This window comes from Pollachius pollachius, assembly GCF_949987615.1.
Source record: "Pollachius pollachius genome assembly, chromosome: 2".
NCBI lineage: Eukaryota > Metazoa > Chordata > Actinopteri > Gadiformes > Gadidae > Pollachius > Pollachius pollachius.
In genome coordinates this window covers 36,544,375-36,561,874 of record NC_136935.1, presented here as the reverse complement: position 1 = coordinate 36,561,874, position 17,500 = coordinate 36,544,375, and the positions used below count along the sequence as shown (strand labels likewise).

At 45.2% G+C, this 17,500-nt stretch overlaps 1 protein-coding gene across 1 annotated transcript in view; it reads left to right on the top strand.

Moving 5' to 3' along the window:
* LOC307070597 (alpha-1,6-mannosylglycoprotein 6-beta-N-acetylglucosaminyltransferase B-like) overlaps positions 1-17,500 on the top strand; it is a gene marked incomplete at both ends in the record, with an annotated part of 126,674 nt that overhangs the window by 21,546 nt on the left and 87,628 nt on the right. Inside the window, 1 exon segment of the mRNA XM_079729108.1 lies at positions 12,690-12,840. Coding sequence (XP_079585234.1) covers positions 12,690-12,840 — 151 coding nt within the window.

Here is a 17,500-nt window from a genome sequence, read left to right as displayed (position 1 = left end):
CTCACCTGTCATATCTGACCAACCAACCTCTGTTGACACCGATGTAATTAAAATGCCCAGAGCTCCGCATCCATTAGTGTGAATGATGTTGAACCAGCTTCTGTTGTTGGATCCTATTTCTTAGTGCTTCTAACTGTATTGTATGTTCATTGTTTTGTTCACTTTTAATGAATCGATTTTTGGCCACAACCTGATTCCATGTCGTTAGCAATAATACTAAATGTGACACACACTATGCATTTTAACCTTGGCACTGAATGTTAATCAATAACTCTTGGTTGCTTATTGGTTTATGTATAGCCGTGGATGTCTAAGGCTTTCAAAATACTTGGATAGTTTTGTCCACTGCCACTCCACAAATCTTCTCAAGCCTGCGTAACGTTTCACCCTGCAGCACCAACCACCCGTCCTTGATTAGCCCTGAACTCGGATCCCCGGAGTGCGCTCCAGAGTGCTGGTTCGTGAATGCTGAGGGGTGGGTGGGGTTGCCTAGGGATGAATGGATCTGAACGAAAGACGAAAGACGAAAGATCTGGCCCAAAGACTTTGCCCACGTCATTGTGACGCGCGCTGATCATGTGACGAGGGACGCGCTGTTGTGACGGACACGCACATTCAGGTAGAATAAAGAGGGGGGCGAGAGACTCTTAAAATTGAACTGCGAAAATGGTTAGTGTTAGAGATGGTGTTGTAGAGAAATACCGAAAAATTGAGTTAGATAGAGAGGAAGGAAATTATAAAAAGAGAGACTTGAGAAAGAGAGTTTGAGAAAAAAAAGTTCCGGCAGGGCTTGGAAAGGGCAGAAAAAGCAGAAGTGTAACTTAAAATGAGAGACAGACATTTGGGACGCCGGGACTGCTGGATTATCGAACCGTCCGGTGAAAGAGTGCTTTAAAGAAAACAGATTGAGTGTGTGTGGATTGAAAGGCCAAAAGACAGTTTTAGGATTTATTGTGGGGAGGTAATGAGAAACGGTGTGGACAAAGAGAGAGAGCTGGAGGAGGACACACTATCAGTATAAGGTAAACACACAGGCATGCACAGACACAGACCCAGACAAACAATCTTCTGCATCTTTCAAATCCCGTGCCCGGACACAAACATTATCCTATTTATTTCATTAGCATTTGCTCCATTCAAATATAATGGGAACTGAACTGAAAAATGAAAATGTAGTCACAGCATTGTGACTGCACATTGAAAATATGCATAATTGCTTTTGTGTGGCATTTCCTTTTTATTTGCTCGATGTTTAAATGTAACCGACAAACCGGAACCCAATTGGCATTTTGAACCGGCCTTGAATGCTCGACCTAGTCCCAGTAATTTGCTGAGGCCACTTCTCAGCATGCAAATGCTGTGTGTCAGTAAAAGCACAGCGCAGGAACGGAAGGTTTGCATAAGAGCTAGCTGCAACCTGTGGGCCAACTGAGCAGGCAATGACATGCTTTGTCTGTATTTTATTGGTCAGTTGTCCCACCAGAGTGCAAGTAAGGGACCACTAAGAAGAACCAGCGTTCTAGAAAATGCTAGTGTCACGATACACCAAAGCACACACTGGACATAGGCACCCACACACGTGCAGATACACACACATTTAAGCAAACATAGGTACGTAGGAACACACAAATAAGCACACGGTAGGCACATAAGCACACCCCATCACCACCACCCCCCCACACACAATTTAATATAACTTAATTTCTGCCACTTACCTCAGGTTATGTTTCGTCATGACATACTCATCATAATCATTGCATCCTTTTTATCACATTTAGCCACAGTGAGTCGTAGTTATTTTTTATGGGTTGGTAACATCGGATGTCTGGAGGAACAAGAGGTGTTTTGAGGGAAAGCTCATCCAAACAATTTAAACCAACGATGACGATGACTACAATCATCAATATAAATTGTATGAATCAGTCTGTTGCTGAACATCAGTCCTGTCAATATCATCCTGTCAAAACACGCACACACCCATGCACACACACACACACACACACACACACACACACACACACACACACACACACACACACACACACACACACACAAACACAGTGTCCAAAATTCACTTTTAACATTGTGTCTTTCTACCTGCCAGAGTATAAAAAGCAAAATGCCAGGCTAATTCTTAAATATGTGACCCTGAACATTCTTACCTGCCAAATAAATTATCAAATCTTTCCTCTATTGGCTTATGGAAGGTGCTAATTTTGGACCCCAAACACCCTTCCCCCCCCTACCCCCACCCCCCCCCCCCCCCACACACACACACACACACACACACACACACACACACACACACACACACACACACACACACACACACACACACACACACACACACACACAAAGGAACTTCAGACTCCACCGCTCCTTCATTGAGGCTCTTCAAGGACACGGTTGCCATGCTAACGCACGCTGTCAAGCTAATGCGCGCTGACATGTTTGGTGCTCAGGCTTCCCCTGGAGCAGGGAGCTGTGGTGGGGGAGCGACGCGCTACTAACGGGTCTCATCTGAGCCCAGGCACCCTGCTCTACTGTACCGCTCCCATGCTGGCGTCTGGTCCATCAACACACACAAACACACACACACACACACACACACACACACACACACACACACACACACACACACACACACACACACACACACACACGCAAACCGTTGTCACTCGGGTGATAGGCCTGCACTTCCTTGAACACTTGTTTGTTTGTGTGTGTGTGTGTGTGTGTGTGTGTGTGTGTGTGTGTGTGTGTGTGTGTGTGTGTGTGTGTGTTTTTTTATGTGTTGGCCTATGTGTATGCAAAACTGTCTGTGTGTGCATGTGTCATTTTTTGAGCCTATTTGAGCCCAGACATCCCAGATGATGCCAAAATCCTCTGTTTATTATTCTGCTTCAAACTGTAGAAATGAGAGCTTCTATCACATCTCTCTCTCCCAATACTATCAACAAATGGGAGAGGACAGGGCAAGCACACGTGCAAATACAAATACACACAAACACATACTGGCATGCACAAGCTTGTGCTGACATGTGCGAAGACATACATTAGCTTCTATCCCACTGTTTCATCACAGTTTTCTCAACAAACAGGTACAGATGCATGCATCCACACACACACACACACACACATACACACACCCACACATAAATCCATTATCCTTTGACAAATACTCATATACATACATCAATTCCCTCCTCTTCCATCACTGTTGTTGTTTTATTCCATCCATCACTTGATGTAATGAGCTTCTATAGCGTCTGTGTGTGAGTGTGTCTGGGTGTGTGTGTGAGTGTGTGTGTGTCTGTGTGTGAGTGTGTCTTGGTGTTTGTCTGGGTTTGTTGTGTGTGTGATTGAGTTTGTGTGTGTCTGTATGTATGTGACTGTGTCTTGATGTGTGTCTGGGTTTGTGTGTGTGATTGTGGGGGGGGGGGGGTGTTTGTCTTTGTGTCTGTGTGTGCGGCATGCATAAGCCTTTCGGCCTGTCCTTGTCATAAATATTATCTGTGGTAAATCAGGAGGGCTGAATGGTATAATCAGGGTAGAACAATTTAGAGCAGTGAAAATGAACCGTGGATGAAGCAGAGGAAGCAGAGGATAGTAAACAGAGAGGGAGAGAGAGAGAGAGAACAAAGGAATGGAACGAGGAAGAGAGCGAGAATAGGATTTATTGCTAATAATTTATTATTATACCCACGCTGCACCACATATTCCACATATACAAACAAACAAACAAATCAAAGAACGCCGTTCAGCCAACGCACAAATACTGAAGTAGAGAGAAGAGAGAGAGCATTGGAGGTATTCTCTCTCACTCTATATCTGTCTCTATCGCTCTCTCTCTCTATTGCTCTGTCTCTCTGAATCTCTCTCTCCCTCTCTCTCTCCATCTCTATTTCTCTCTCTTACTCTGCCTCAGTCTATCTGTCTTCTCTCTCTCTCTCTTTCACCCTCTTCCTCACTCAATCTCTCTCTCTATTTCCCTCTCTCTCTCTCTCTCTCTCTCTCTGTCTCTCTCTCTGAATCTCACTGTCTGTCTGTCTGTCTGTCCATCTCTGTCATTCTATCTCTACTTCTGTCGCTGTCCATCAATTTTTCTGTGAATATCAAATCAACCAATTTCACCTGTTTTTTATCTAATCTGAACATTCTCAACATTGACTTGCATTACTGTTGATAAAAATAACAAAAAAAATGCAGTTCTTTAAAGCACATTTATTTAAAGCAATATCCTACCTTAATCTTTCTCAAGATCTGTTAATTTCCATTTTGCTTTGTTTCAGAGATATGTCAGAGATTAACAGAGAGCCGGATTTGCAAATACGTTTAAATTGTTTCAATTTGATTACGTTCTCACATAAAGACCATAAAGACCGCATTATATTTGATCATTTACCCATCAAATTGGATAGCTGTTAATAAATGTGTTCATCAAAAGAACACTCTCTCACTTCCTGTACGCTCCATTTGCTGCGTTTTAATTGGTTCAGCACACTTCCTTCACTAAATCCTTCCCTTGCCAGAGCCAAAACCCACATCGGGCTCTTCCTGAATGCTCCTCCTGACGTTCCCTCACTAATGAACAGCCGTAATTAAACTGCATGTAATTTGGAGTCATTGAAAGAGGGAGTGAGAAGATGGTGGGGGAGATTGGAAAGGTTTCAAGCCATTAGGCACCAGTAATCTGCCTGGCTGTCTTTTCATCGGTCTGTCTGTCCGCCTATCTGTCTTCTATCTTTGGGTTACTGTCGTTTTTTTTTCGTCTCATCATCTATGAGGTTGAATGCCTTCTTTGTCAGACTGACTCTGCCTGTCTGCCTGTCAATCTGTCTTAGAATGGACTGAGGGCAGCAAACAAGCGGTGAGCAGGTGAATGTGTTGTGTATAGAATAACGAGTATGTATGAAGTATAAAGGAAGTGTGTCAGTGTGTTGACAACAGAATGATGTCACTTCGTCCTTCAGATCATTTCGCTAGGGATGTCGACCTCAGTAGGTTCTTCTGTCATCCTTTATCACATCTCAACTCCTTAACACAGATGCTTCACACACACACTACACACACACATACACACAGACACACACACACACACACACACACACACACACACACGCACACACACACACAGACACGTACATACAAACATAGAGACACATACACACACCCTATATACACACACGGACACACACATGTTCACTCACACACACACACACACACACATACACCATACACACACACACACACACATACATACATACACACAGACACACACACACAAACACACACCATTGTAAAGAGGCTTTTCTTTAAACAAAGCATTTAGAATCACTAAGAACATTTGGAATATACAATACTGCGTTTGTGCAGGCTACTGTATACCAGGGGTCTGTGCTAAGCCCACATCTTCATTGTTCTAATCCTAATCTTAAGCATGGGCGATCCATAAACCATACTGACGGAGCAAGAGTTTGCACGGCAGGGCTGTGCTCAACAGCTGCTCCCCCTGCGACTCATACTCGTCCACTCTCATGCCATAAGCAAGGTTGCCAGCAGAAGAGAAAGCCTGAGAAGCACCAATAAATCAACAGGCTTCAGTCAACCTGTGCAAAAATTCTGCATTCCCATTTCAAAATAAACGAACCCAACTAAGGCGTATATCAGCAGCAACAAACACATGGCTACATACTTTAACCGCACGGTTGGAAGGTCACAACGACATTCAGAATGTAGAAGGTCATTGTGTTGAACCTTAAACTACACGCGAACCCCCGACCGCCCTGGGGTCCCCTCCGTAGATAGCCTGTGTACTCTCTAGGTGCTGGGGTCCAGAGGGCACCCTTCTTAATATCACCAGCTGGCACCTTTTCTGAGGAAATGCCACAGCACCCCTTGCTGCTTTGAAGAGGGAGAGCCTTTTGTTTGATGTTAAAGACGTTCAAGAACTATGTGTGTGTGTGTGTGTGTGTGTGTGTGTGTGTGTGTGTGTGTGTGTGTGTGTGTGCGTGTGTTTGTGTGGGTATGTGTGTATGCGCACATGTGTGTGTTCCTGCCTACGTGTGTGTGTTTTTGTCTATGTGTGTGCGCATGCGTGTGTGTGTGTGCCTGCACGTGTGTTTGTGTTTGTGTACGTGTGTGTGCACGTGTGTGTGCGTGCCTGCCTACGTTTGTGTGTGCATGTGCGTGCATGCGTGCGTGTGTGCATGCGTGCGTGTGTGACGGAGGAGCGTGCATGTTGATTTGTGCCGCTCCACATCCAGCATGACATACTACCAGCGGCAGCAGCAGCAGTCTACCTCCACTCACCCTCCGTTAGCCGGAATTCAATCTCAAACACAGATTTATCCCTCACACCCATCCCACAGATTGGACACTATTTCATCCTGGATCAACGCCATTGCCAGTCAAGACTCATGACTTAGTGTTTATATTTGTTGCCATATGATGGATGATATGCATTTAATATTTAAAACATCTGTCCGCGCCGCTTATTATAATACAAAGGTCAATATTGAGTTTTTATCGATGGCATTTAAAGTGAATCAGTGTATACTATCTAGAAAGCGGAGAGAACCATGTGTCTGCACACAATGTGTTCAAGGGACATTATGGGCCTGTAATCCTCAGTGTGTTTCTAGTACCCTGGTCCATCGATGTTTGACGGTATACTTCTTGTTGGTCAGGTCATGGGGTCAGGTCAGCCAAGAGAGAGGGAGGAAGGGCTTAGAAAGAAAATCTATGCAGCAGACTCTTCTGTGCTTTGTGTTTCTGTATTCTTTGTGAATGGACCTCTCTCTGCTAAGGGAAGAACTATTGTAAAACTGCACATCTCTTTTGACAAGCTTTGTTGTGTCAAAGATAAAGTTGTATTGACCATCTCGGATGTTCTGATGAGGTCTGGACAGTCTTTCCATCATTTCAAGATGTGTGGCCCTGTGTGAAGTCTGTGGGAGGCCAAGCACATCACAGTGCCGTCTCATTAGCATCTGAATGTGTCCATCTTGGGCTTTCAAGATATCACTCAGCCCGGCTCTGTACCTTCTTCTTGAAGGTTTTTACTTTTATTTTTAGAGTAAGACAGGGAGGTATGGGAGAGAGAGGGGAAGAAATGCAGCAAAGAACCACAGGCGGGAATCGAACCCCGGTCGCTACGGTAATGACTGGGCCTTAATGATGCGCGCCCTACCCAGTGAACCATCAGGGGAGTCTCCTGTTGTAGCTTCTGAACATCGCATTCCATCGTTCCTAACCCTGCGTGTGGAAATATAGGAAAAAATGTAAAATCCAAGTTTTTTGATTACACATTATTAGGGGCATATATATTCGTTATTTTGCCATGCCATTTAATACAAATATATAAATAAGAACAATAGATGGAGGGTTCCCATATTCCCTTTAAGCTGATCAAAGAGAATAACAATTAGGTGTGTCGATGAGTCTTGAAATACGTAGATATCAGTGGCGGCTGGTGATCAAAAATGTTGGTGGGGCACAGTAATAGACAGGGGGTCTGGGGTCCCCCCCCCCCCCCATAAAAAAAATGGAATTTAATAGATTTGATTTCCTGTATTCTGGTGCATTTTGGGGATGGCCACTACCTATTTACCTACTATTCATTCTGATTCATAGCCTACATCCTGACTTGCAGGGCCTGGACAAGCTTGCACTGCATATACAGACCTACTTTATGGCCATTCCACCAGCCATTGCTATTTGACCCATTGTTGTTATTCTGATATTGAGACAAATCATGATCACTGTCCTATACCGTCCGTTTTTTGTGAGTCTTAATGTCTACTTCAAATGCAGTTAGAAATATGGGACAGTTGCTTCATTTTGTGTATATGCCACAGGCCGAAAGACTAAATTAATATGTAACTTACTTGCACCTTTTAGGTATAACATTGCTTGGGGAGTCCAATTCCTCCACTGAAAAGGGTGGAAAGTGCTTACAACTCTCTGCTAGTTAGCGATCTATCTCTTCTCTACATGTAGTTGTGTTGCGCTTATGCTGCTGACTGAGGGAGGTAGCCTATTTGATTGATTCACTGAATTGTCCAATCATGCGGTGATAACAAAAAAGAAAAGTGATAGCGTTGGCCTGGGGCGCACACTGGTGCGACCCGAGGGCGAATTTTGTGACAAGTAAAAAAGTGACAAGTATATCACACAATTAAACAAGGATAAACGCTATGTATTTTTGTTGACTTATTTCGTATTGATAATAGTTGATTAATAGTTGGCAGATATATTCAAGTGAATATTTCACGGAGGGGCGGCGCCCTAGCGCCCTCTATTGACCCGCCACTGGTAGATATTCACTTCAAACACTGGAGCTGATCCTGTGCTAAGACTCTCTATGTATTCTGTGATCAGCTATGGAGCGATATGAACCAGCATGCTCACAATGGCCTGTGTGTTTGTGTGCATGTCTGTGTGTGTGCATGTCTGTGTATGTGTGTGTGTGTGTGTGTGTGTGTGTGTGTGTGTGTGTGTGTGTGTGTGGGTGTGTGTGTGTGTGTGTGTGTGGGTGGGTGTGTGTGTGAGGCGTGTCTGTGTGTGAGTGTGTGTGTGCCTGTGTGACTACGTGCAGGGTTGTTTTCATGAGTTTGATTCCCCTCATCTTTGCATAGCCTAATATCCTTCTATCCACTTTTCCCTTCATGCTGTGTTCAATTTTTGAAGGCGCCGCGGCCCAATCTCAATGGCCCATCTTCAACTGCTTATTGAAGTGTGAAATGCTTTTGTGTTCAGGCCGGTCAAACGCTGAGTCAAATTTCTCGGATAAGAATAAAAAACAAATGAAAAAGAAATCTTCTTCCTTTCCTGCCTTTCTGCCTTATCCCGGCTCCTTCAGGATCCATCTTTCTACTCTTGCTCTCCGCTTGTATCTTTCCATCGCGTTCCCTCTCGCTCTGGTGCCTCCGCTGCTACAAGCCGGCCCTTTCGAACACGGCCTAGCGGACGAATACCGCAGGATAATATCACCGCTGTCAATTACACGCGTCTCTTGTTCCCTGTCCGTGCGTGTTTGTATGTGATCGTGCATGTGCTTGCATGTGTATGCGTATGCGTGCGTGTGTGAGCGTGTGACCTCCCCTTGCCGCAATCAGAGGCACGATGCATAATGCAGATGAGATGATGTGAATGAGGTGTTATCAGTCAAGGGTATGCCAGGGCAAACTATTCTCTCTTTAGCAGTATCTATTAAGACCTAGCCTGGAGTGCAAATATTTCTTTCAGTCTTTGTTTCATCTGAATTTGCGGTTACAGTTTGGCAGACAATCAAGGCTTGTGGGCTTGCTTCTTTTTTTCAGACCCGGGTTCAAAGCAAGGTTCACTTCAGGTCAACTATACAGACTGTTGAGGGATCGTAACACTAATCACGTTTGTCATGACAACAACAGATTAATTTCTCCTGTACAGAATCAGGCCCCTCGACACATGAGCTCCTCGTTGACGCTTGCAATCGACAATATAGGAGCTGTGGATGTCTTGTTGATCTGTTGTGTCTTCCAAGCTCCTCCGACCGATGATCGCTGACGTCCTTCTGTTGTGTTGATTCGACACCACTTGGCCCAAAGCATATTCATTCCTTTCTCGCTGCGACAGGTGCTGCCTCCATTTCCCTATTTCCCCTCACTGAGGTTATGAATTTTGTAATGTATATCTGAATCATATGTTATATATGTAAATATATTTTATCGGGTAGGCTCTCATTCAACCCCACCCTCAAACCTCCCTCTCTGCCAGCAAGCCAGCCAGCCAGTCACAGGGTACATACCTTTACGCCTTGCTTCTGAAGATCATAATCTTGTCATAAGCACTGCCTTTCCCTTTTCACCAGAACTACGACAACAACAACAACAACAACAACAACAATGACAAGGAACCAATCAGCGGTCAAATCCGCAAACGGCGCCTAGACAACCCTTCCCGCCCCTCCCACCAACATCACTCACACCCTTGGCAATCTGACAGCGATTTCCAGGGTGGGGGCGTGACACCATCAATCTCCAGCACATCAGATGCGGCTGGGTTGCCGTGGCACACATCACACCAGGGAGGAGGTTGGGGTGCTGTTATAGGAAGGAGGGGGGGGGGGGGGGGGGTTGATTGCCTGTCAAAACCCTGGCAGACGGTGCAGGGGGGTACGGGGGGGTTTGTTGTATCCAGGTGATTACCACGGCGATGGGATCCCTTATCGCGAGCGCCGCCCGATCCAAGGAGGAACGCCGGACTGTCTGACCTCTTGGTGTCTCGCATAACGCTTTCCTGTTCAAATCAGGGGGAGGGAAGGGGAGGATGTATAAGGTGGCAGCCATCCATACCCGCGAGTCATGGCTCAATGTTCTCCTGTGAAGTGGCTGAGCTGAAGATGTGATGCAGCTATAATGATAAATATCACTCTTATTTTATTTGGCAGTAACTACTACAGCGCTCAATACTTGGACACATATGACCTTAGTGATCATGGTCATTGTGATATTGTTGACCAGCACCACAAAGAATGGGCTGACCTTTGAGCGAGGGTTTGTTGTTACTAGTTCAGAGCATGGCTATCTTCTGTTGTACTGTTGTCACATTTGTGTGGTCACACTCGGGTTTGGTTTTGCAGAAAGGTAGAACTTTATAAATCCAAGATGTTGTCCTTTTTGACGTTATTATTATTACCACTACTGCTCTGTAGCACATTGCATGACTACTGAAGAGAAGGCATTATTGCCTCCACACCCCTCTCTTGTACCTCTGCCCTCTCCCGGGCTGGGGATGGCTACAACTGATGAGAACGATAAGCAGGAAAGTCATTATGACCTTAGAAGATATTAGTCTGCCAGTGCCCTTTCAGCACTTGATTATTAAATATCTCCCTATTAGACTTCTCTGTATGAAAAAGAAAGGCTTTTGTTATTATGAGTGCGGTATTAAGTGTCACTTTATAATAATTGTGTTCCATTATGACTGTGTGTATGTGTGTGTGTGTGTGTGTGTGTGTGTGTGTGTGTGTGTGTGTGTGTGTGTGTGTGTGTGTGTGTGTGTGTGTGTGTGTGTGTGTGTGTGTGTGCGTGTTGAGATAGAAGGCTCTTAATGAGGTCCAGCCGGCCTTCAGTCACTTCTGGACCATTATAACTCTGTGTGTGTGCGTGTGCGTGTGTGTATGTGTGTGTGTGTGTGTGTGTGTGTGTGTGTGTGTGTGTATGTGTATGTGTATGTGTGTGTGTATGTGTGTGTGTGTGTGTGTGTGTGTGTGTCTGTGTCTGTGTGTGTGTGTGTGTGTGTGTGTGTGTGTGTGTGTGTGTGTTTGTGCGTTAAAACAGAAGTCAAATATGGGGCTTTGACCTTTGAACTGTCTGAACGCTCTTAATGAGGTCCGGCCGGCCTTCAGTCACTTCTGGACTATTTTTTGTGTGTGTTTGTGTGTGTGTGTGTGTGTGTGTGTGCATGTGTTCCTGACTTAGACATATATAGGGAGGGAGACTGACTAAGTCTTGGTCTTGGTGAGAAAGAGAGACAGAGAAAGGGAGAGGGAGAGAGCCGTGCATGCCGTTGAATATAAATAATTAGCCTTCCGGCCTTAACACAAAGTATTGTATTCATTAAATCTTCTCTCTTATATCAAAGAGTCCTAACCCTGTCGCGGTTTATATGAGGGCCAGTAGGAAATGCATTTCATTAGAATAAACTCTGCGATGGAACATTCACAGTAAATATTAATAAAGGCGTTTATCTTGCTCTATTTTAATCCTGACAGCTCCAACAAATATGTTCCCCCTGAGGACGTTGTTGAGGGATGACAGACTTTGAAGTTGCGTTAAATAGCGAAGCAATAGGGACACAAGGCTTACCTCCCTGCGTACAAAACGCTACGTTGGCTCGCTGACTTCCTCTCGTTTCTTTACAATAAACTTTCAACTCAGCTGTCTCTTGCGCTTAGGAAATTGTCCTTCCTAACAAGGGAAAGGCTTTAACAAGGTCTACGTCGTTGCATCCTAGCGAAACACCATCCTTTCTCCTCCCTTGCTATTTCAGCTTGTTAGCAGGGGCTTTAGCTAAGATTTAGATTTGAATATGTTACGCTGTCATGCGCTTTAGTGAATGATTCATACCTGCTTCTGTGAGGTGGGTTAGTGGTCCAGACTTTAGCGCTATAAACCCTGTGGCTATTACTGCTTCAAAACTTCAAAATAAACCAAGAAGGGTATTCTTATCTCACAGAGTGGGAGAAAGAACCTGTGCAAAGAAGGTTATCTCCCAACACAATTTGCTGTCACAATGGCAGCAATTGCCGGGGGAAAATAAATCATTTCAGTGGCCCCGTTTTGATCTGATATGGTTTGGTGTGTGTGTATACATCGGTTTGCTCAGTAGTGTCAAGGAAAGTGTAAATAAACGCACCAAATCAACATCTCTCTCTCTGTCTCTCTCTTGCTTGCTCGCTCTCTCTCTCTCTCTCTCTCTCTCTCTCTCTCTCTCTCTCTCTCTCTCTCTCTCTCGCTCTCTCTCTCTGACTCTCTCTATCTCTCTCTATGTCTCTCTGTCTCTCTCTCTATCTCTCTCTCTCTGTCTCTCTGACTCTCTCTATATCTCTCTGTCTCTCTGTCTCTCTCTCTCTCTCTCTCTCTCTCTCCTTCTCTGTCTCTCTCGCTCTCTCTGTCTCTGTCTCTCTGTCTCTATCTCTCCAGTGCTGGGAGGTGTGGAGTCCCGGGGCGTGCTGAGGAAGATCACAGACATGCTGGAGGTCATCTTGAAGAGGATGGACAGCCTGTCCAAGCTTGACAACACGTCTGCCGCCACCACACGGCGCCTAGATGAGCTCAGTTCGGCCATCAACAGGTAGGGTCTGGTCTGTTCTGTAATCTACTGGTACAGTCTGGTCTGTTACCTACTGGTACAGTCTGGTCTGTTATCTAATGTTACAGTCTGGAATGTTATAGGGGTCAGCTTAGCTCAGGAGGTAGAGCAGTTGCCTTGTAATCGAAAGGTCGCTAGTTCGATCCCCAGCTCCTCCTAGCTGATTGTTGATGTGTCCCTGAGCAAGACACTTAACCCTAAGTGCTCCTGACGAGCTGGCTGTCGTCTTGCATGGTTGACTCTGCCGTCGGTGTGTCAATGTGTGTATTAACCGATGTAAGTCGCTTTAAGTCTGCTAAATGCCCTAATTGTAATTATCCACTGGTACAGTCTGTTATCTACTGATACAGTCTTCTCTGTTATCTACTTATACGGTATTGTCTGTTACCCACTGCTACAGTCTGTTATATACTGGTACAGTCTGGTCTGTTTCCCACTGGTACAGTCTGTTATATACTGGTACAGTCTGGTCTGTTACCCACTGTTATAGTCTGTTATCTACTGGTTCAGTCTGGTCTACTGTTACAAACTCGGTCTGTTATCAATTTGTACAGTCTGTTATGTACTGGTACAGTCTGGTCTGTTACCCACTGGTATAGTCTGTTATCTACTGGTACAGTCTGGTCTACTGTTACAATCTGGTCTGTTATCCACTGTTACAGTCTGTTATATACTGGTACAGTCTGGTCTGTTAACCACTGGTATAGTCTGTTATCTACTGGTACGGTCTGGTCTGTTATTTACTGGTACAGTCTGGTCTGCTACCCACTGGTACAGTCTTGTTATCCACAGGTACAGTCTTCTCTGTTATCTACTTATGCGGTAATGTCTGTTACCCAATGGTACGGTATTTGATAGGCAGGGTCTGATCTGTTATCTACTGTTATAGTCTGGTCTGTTGTCTACTGGTAGGGTTCAGACTGTTATCTACTGATAAAGTATGGTCTGAAATCTACAGGTTGGGCCTGATCTGTTCTGTTATCTACTGGTTTGGTCCAGGGTGTTAGGTAGGGCCTGGTCTGTTATCTGCTAGTACAGTGCAGTCTGTTGTCTATAGGTCGGTTCTGGTGGCTTATCTACTGGCACAGTATGGTATATTATCTACAGGTAAGGTATGGTTAGTTATGTACTGGTATAGTCGGGTCTGTATAGGGTCTGTTATCAACAGGTAGGGTCTGGTCACCATTCGGATGGTCTCTTCTAATACTGTATATATAGGCACACTGTTGCTGTTAACCAATTCCCACTGGTTTTCAGCCTAGCCTCGCTTCTCTTAGTCAAGATGAGCCACTATTAACCCAGGGGTTCAGCTTGTGACTGAAGTTCCAGTTTTAAATGTAATCCATGCTTACTTCTCTCTGACCATTCCAGTGGTGGCCAAAGTATACACATTCTTTGCTCAAGTAGAAGTACAGATACTTTTATGAAAAAAGACTGGTAAAAGTACTGATTCAATTTCTTTAATGAGGTAAAGTGGATAAGAACAAGCTCTGAAATCTACTCAGAGAATAAAAGTAAAAGGCTTCCCTCTGACATTTATACATGTTGTTCTGGGCAAAGCTAACTGAACCTCACATCCTATTAATAAAATTAGAATAAAATAAAGAATATTCTGAAAATAATTCAAATTAACTTTGCTCCAATGTGCAAATCTACACTATTCTTCCAATAGGCGCCATTCCTCCCCGGTCTCCGTCTTTTTTCTTTTTCCAATCCTGATGTTGGGAAGACGCACAATGATGAAAAGTAAAAAAGTAACCATTATGCATTAAAACTAAAGTAACTAGCCTGTTTGGAATATGTAAGAAGTACAAAGTATAGATATTTGTGTTCAAATGAAGGGAGTCAAAGTAGAGAGATGTCAGAAAAATAAATCCTCAAGTAAAGCACAGATATCGGAAACTAGCTAACTAGTTCTGATCTCGCCATAGGGAAGAAACTAATTGTGCTACTGTACTGACCTTAAATGACCATAACAAAATCTTTGTACTCTGTTCCTCCCACCTCTGGAACCTTCACACTGGAAACAACCTACCGTTTCATTTTGACCAGAGTCCAACGACACCCCCTACAGCCTGACTCCACTGTGCGGCGCTGCACCATTGATGTGATACATACTGACACAAGTCAACTCTCCAGACCTTGTTAAACGATTCCAGATAGGAACTCGCGGGTGCATGTGTGCCTTTAGGAAGAGCGACGCCGGGAGGGTGAGGTGATTAATAGGCTCTGGCATCGGTGTTAACAAGAATCAATGTCTCATAATGGGACGTTTGACACAGAGGGGACGGTCTAGTGCTGCTAGGTGCTGACTGCTGACTGGGAAAGATTCTGTACACACTCAGCTCCGTTTACTGTCATTGTCTAAACGAGGACAGTACTGCTGGGGACGTTGGGTTTGGGCAGTAGGCCGACAGTGGGCTGGCGGTGGGGACCTGCTACTGCTGATCTGCAGGTAACCCAGGTCTGTCTGTCCGTCCGCCCGTCCGACCGTCAGTCAACCCTCTTCAGTGTCTCCCTGTCGGGAGAGACACTGAAGAGGGATGACGGAGGGCGGCGGGTCCGCTGTCCGCTACGTCAACACACTGTGTTGGGTAGAGGCTGTGTTGGGTAGAGGCTGGTGGTTAGACTGAGCCAGCATCCCTCAAAGCACCGGGGATACAGAGGGGGCCCCTGTAGTCCAGGGAAGGGGCCCCAATGAAAGCCAACTACTTTGTTCTGATCTCTGATGAAGTGTGTATTGACGGGGATAAAAGCAGTCATAGCTCGCGTCTTGCTGCTCCCTTTCCCATGAAGAACAAAGCTCTTGCTCACACACATGTGCACATACGTATGCTCACACACAAATGCGCACAATAATAATTGTATGTTGCATAGTTTCTACGCACGTGACACTATGTATTTTATGTATACATAGTTTTTGTGTGTGTGTGTGTGTGTGTGTGTGTGTGTGTGTGTGCGTGTGTGTGTGTGTGTTGTAATGTGTGTTTCTATGAGTCACAATGTCAGCTGTCAGCTCTGTTGAAATGACGTGATGTTAAAGCTATGTTGGCAGGAGTCAAGAGCACCTAGCCCTGACCCGACACACACACGCACACACACACACACACACACACACACACACACCCACACACACACACACACACACACACACAAACGCAAGCAATCACACATAGCAGAATGTGTGCAGTGCAGTATGATGGGTTAGTCTGTTCGCATTTTGCCTTAGGGAAGAATCATAGCAACATTGTTTTGAGCATTTTCAGACCACACGAACACACACACAAACACACACACACACACTATAATATAGCCCACATACTACACCTAGAAGCTTATTGGTGCTGACACACTCCCATCTAGCAGGGAACAGCACTTGATGTGGGACGACCCAGCATGCAGTTCACCCATGAGGCATCTCCTTATTGGGACCCAGTCAGAGGGGCAGTGTGTGCATGCTTTTGTGTGCGTGTGTGTGTGTGTGCGTGTGTGTGTGTTTGTCTGTGTGTTGTGTGTGTGTGTGTGTGTGTGTGTGTGTGTGTGTGTGTGTGTGTGTGTGTGTGTGTGCGTGCGTGTGTGTGTGTGTGCGTGTGTGTGCGTGCGTGCATGCGTGTGTGTGTGTGTGTGTGTGTTGTATGTGTTGCAATAAGAACCAAAGAGTGGGAGTAAGTCAAAGTGTCATCAATATTAAATAAATAAACTTGAGGTGAGAGATGGCGAGAGGGAGAGAGAAAGGGTGCAAGGGTAGTAAGAGATTCAGAGTTCATTCAGTCAATTTCACTGTGCAGAGGTTGGAGGTAAACATTGGGTGGTTTCTCCTGCAGGCCCTCTTCGGCTCTCCACAGCTCAGCACTCTGCTCCATTCCCCCCCCCCCCCTTTATAGGAGGTAGGCTCCCACGCAGACAAGGCCAGGCACCCTGCGGGGTGTGCTAGTACTCCCACTGTATTTGCGAAGCCAAACACCCTCAGCAGAACTCCTGCACTGTATCTCACCCTCTCGATCAGTGCATCACTGGCTCTGGAGACCTGGCTTCCCTAACAATGTTGGCATGGTTAAAAAGCCACAGAGAGATTCCTCAGAGTTGTTTCTAGACAGTCCGCATGTTGAAGACTATAAGAGGAGCCCTTGGCAACCGGCGAGATATTCAATTTTGTGTTTCACAATGAATGTCAGTCTGACCTTGGCAGGGCAGCAGTTGATTTTCAAGTATGGGCTTACATTGAGAAACCTCAAACTAATCTCACTGAATGACTATGTTGTGCTCTTGCTCTCTTTGCTGATGCAAAATCTGGTTTGAAGCGAAAACATCTTCTCCTATGAGAAGGCCTTCCTGTTAGTCTATCATATGAAGCGATTTCGATGGTTCCTTTGCTTGATACACTATCTCAGAGCGCCGCCGCGTTTCTGAAATTCTGCAGGCTGCAGCCGCTCCTCGTTCGATAAACTTAAACTCACCCAACTCTGATTGGACCTATCATTTTGTCATTTTTTGGGAGATGGGCTTGAGGCAAGAGGAAACAGAGTGTGACCTGGCGATATAAGGATGGTCTCAGGAGCAGGCTGTTAAAGATTTAAAGCTAGGGTAGGGTTTGGAGGAACCAGCCAGAGTAAGCTAGATTTTCAAAGTTTCCAACTTAAAA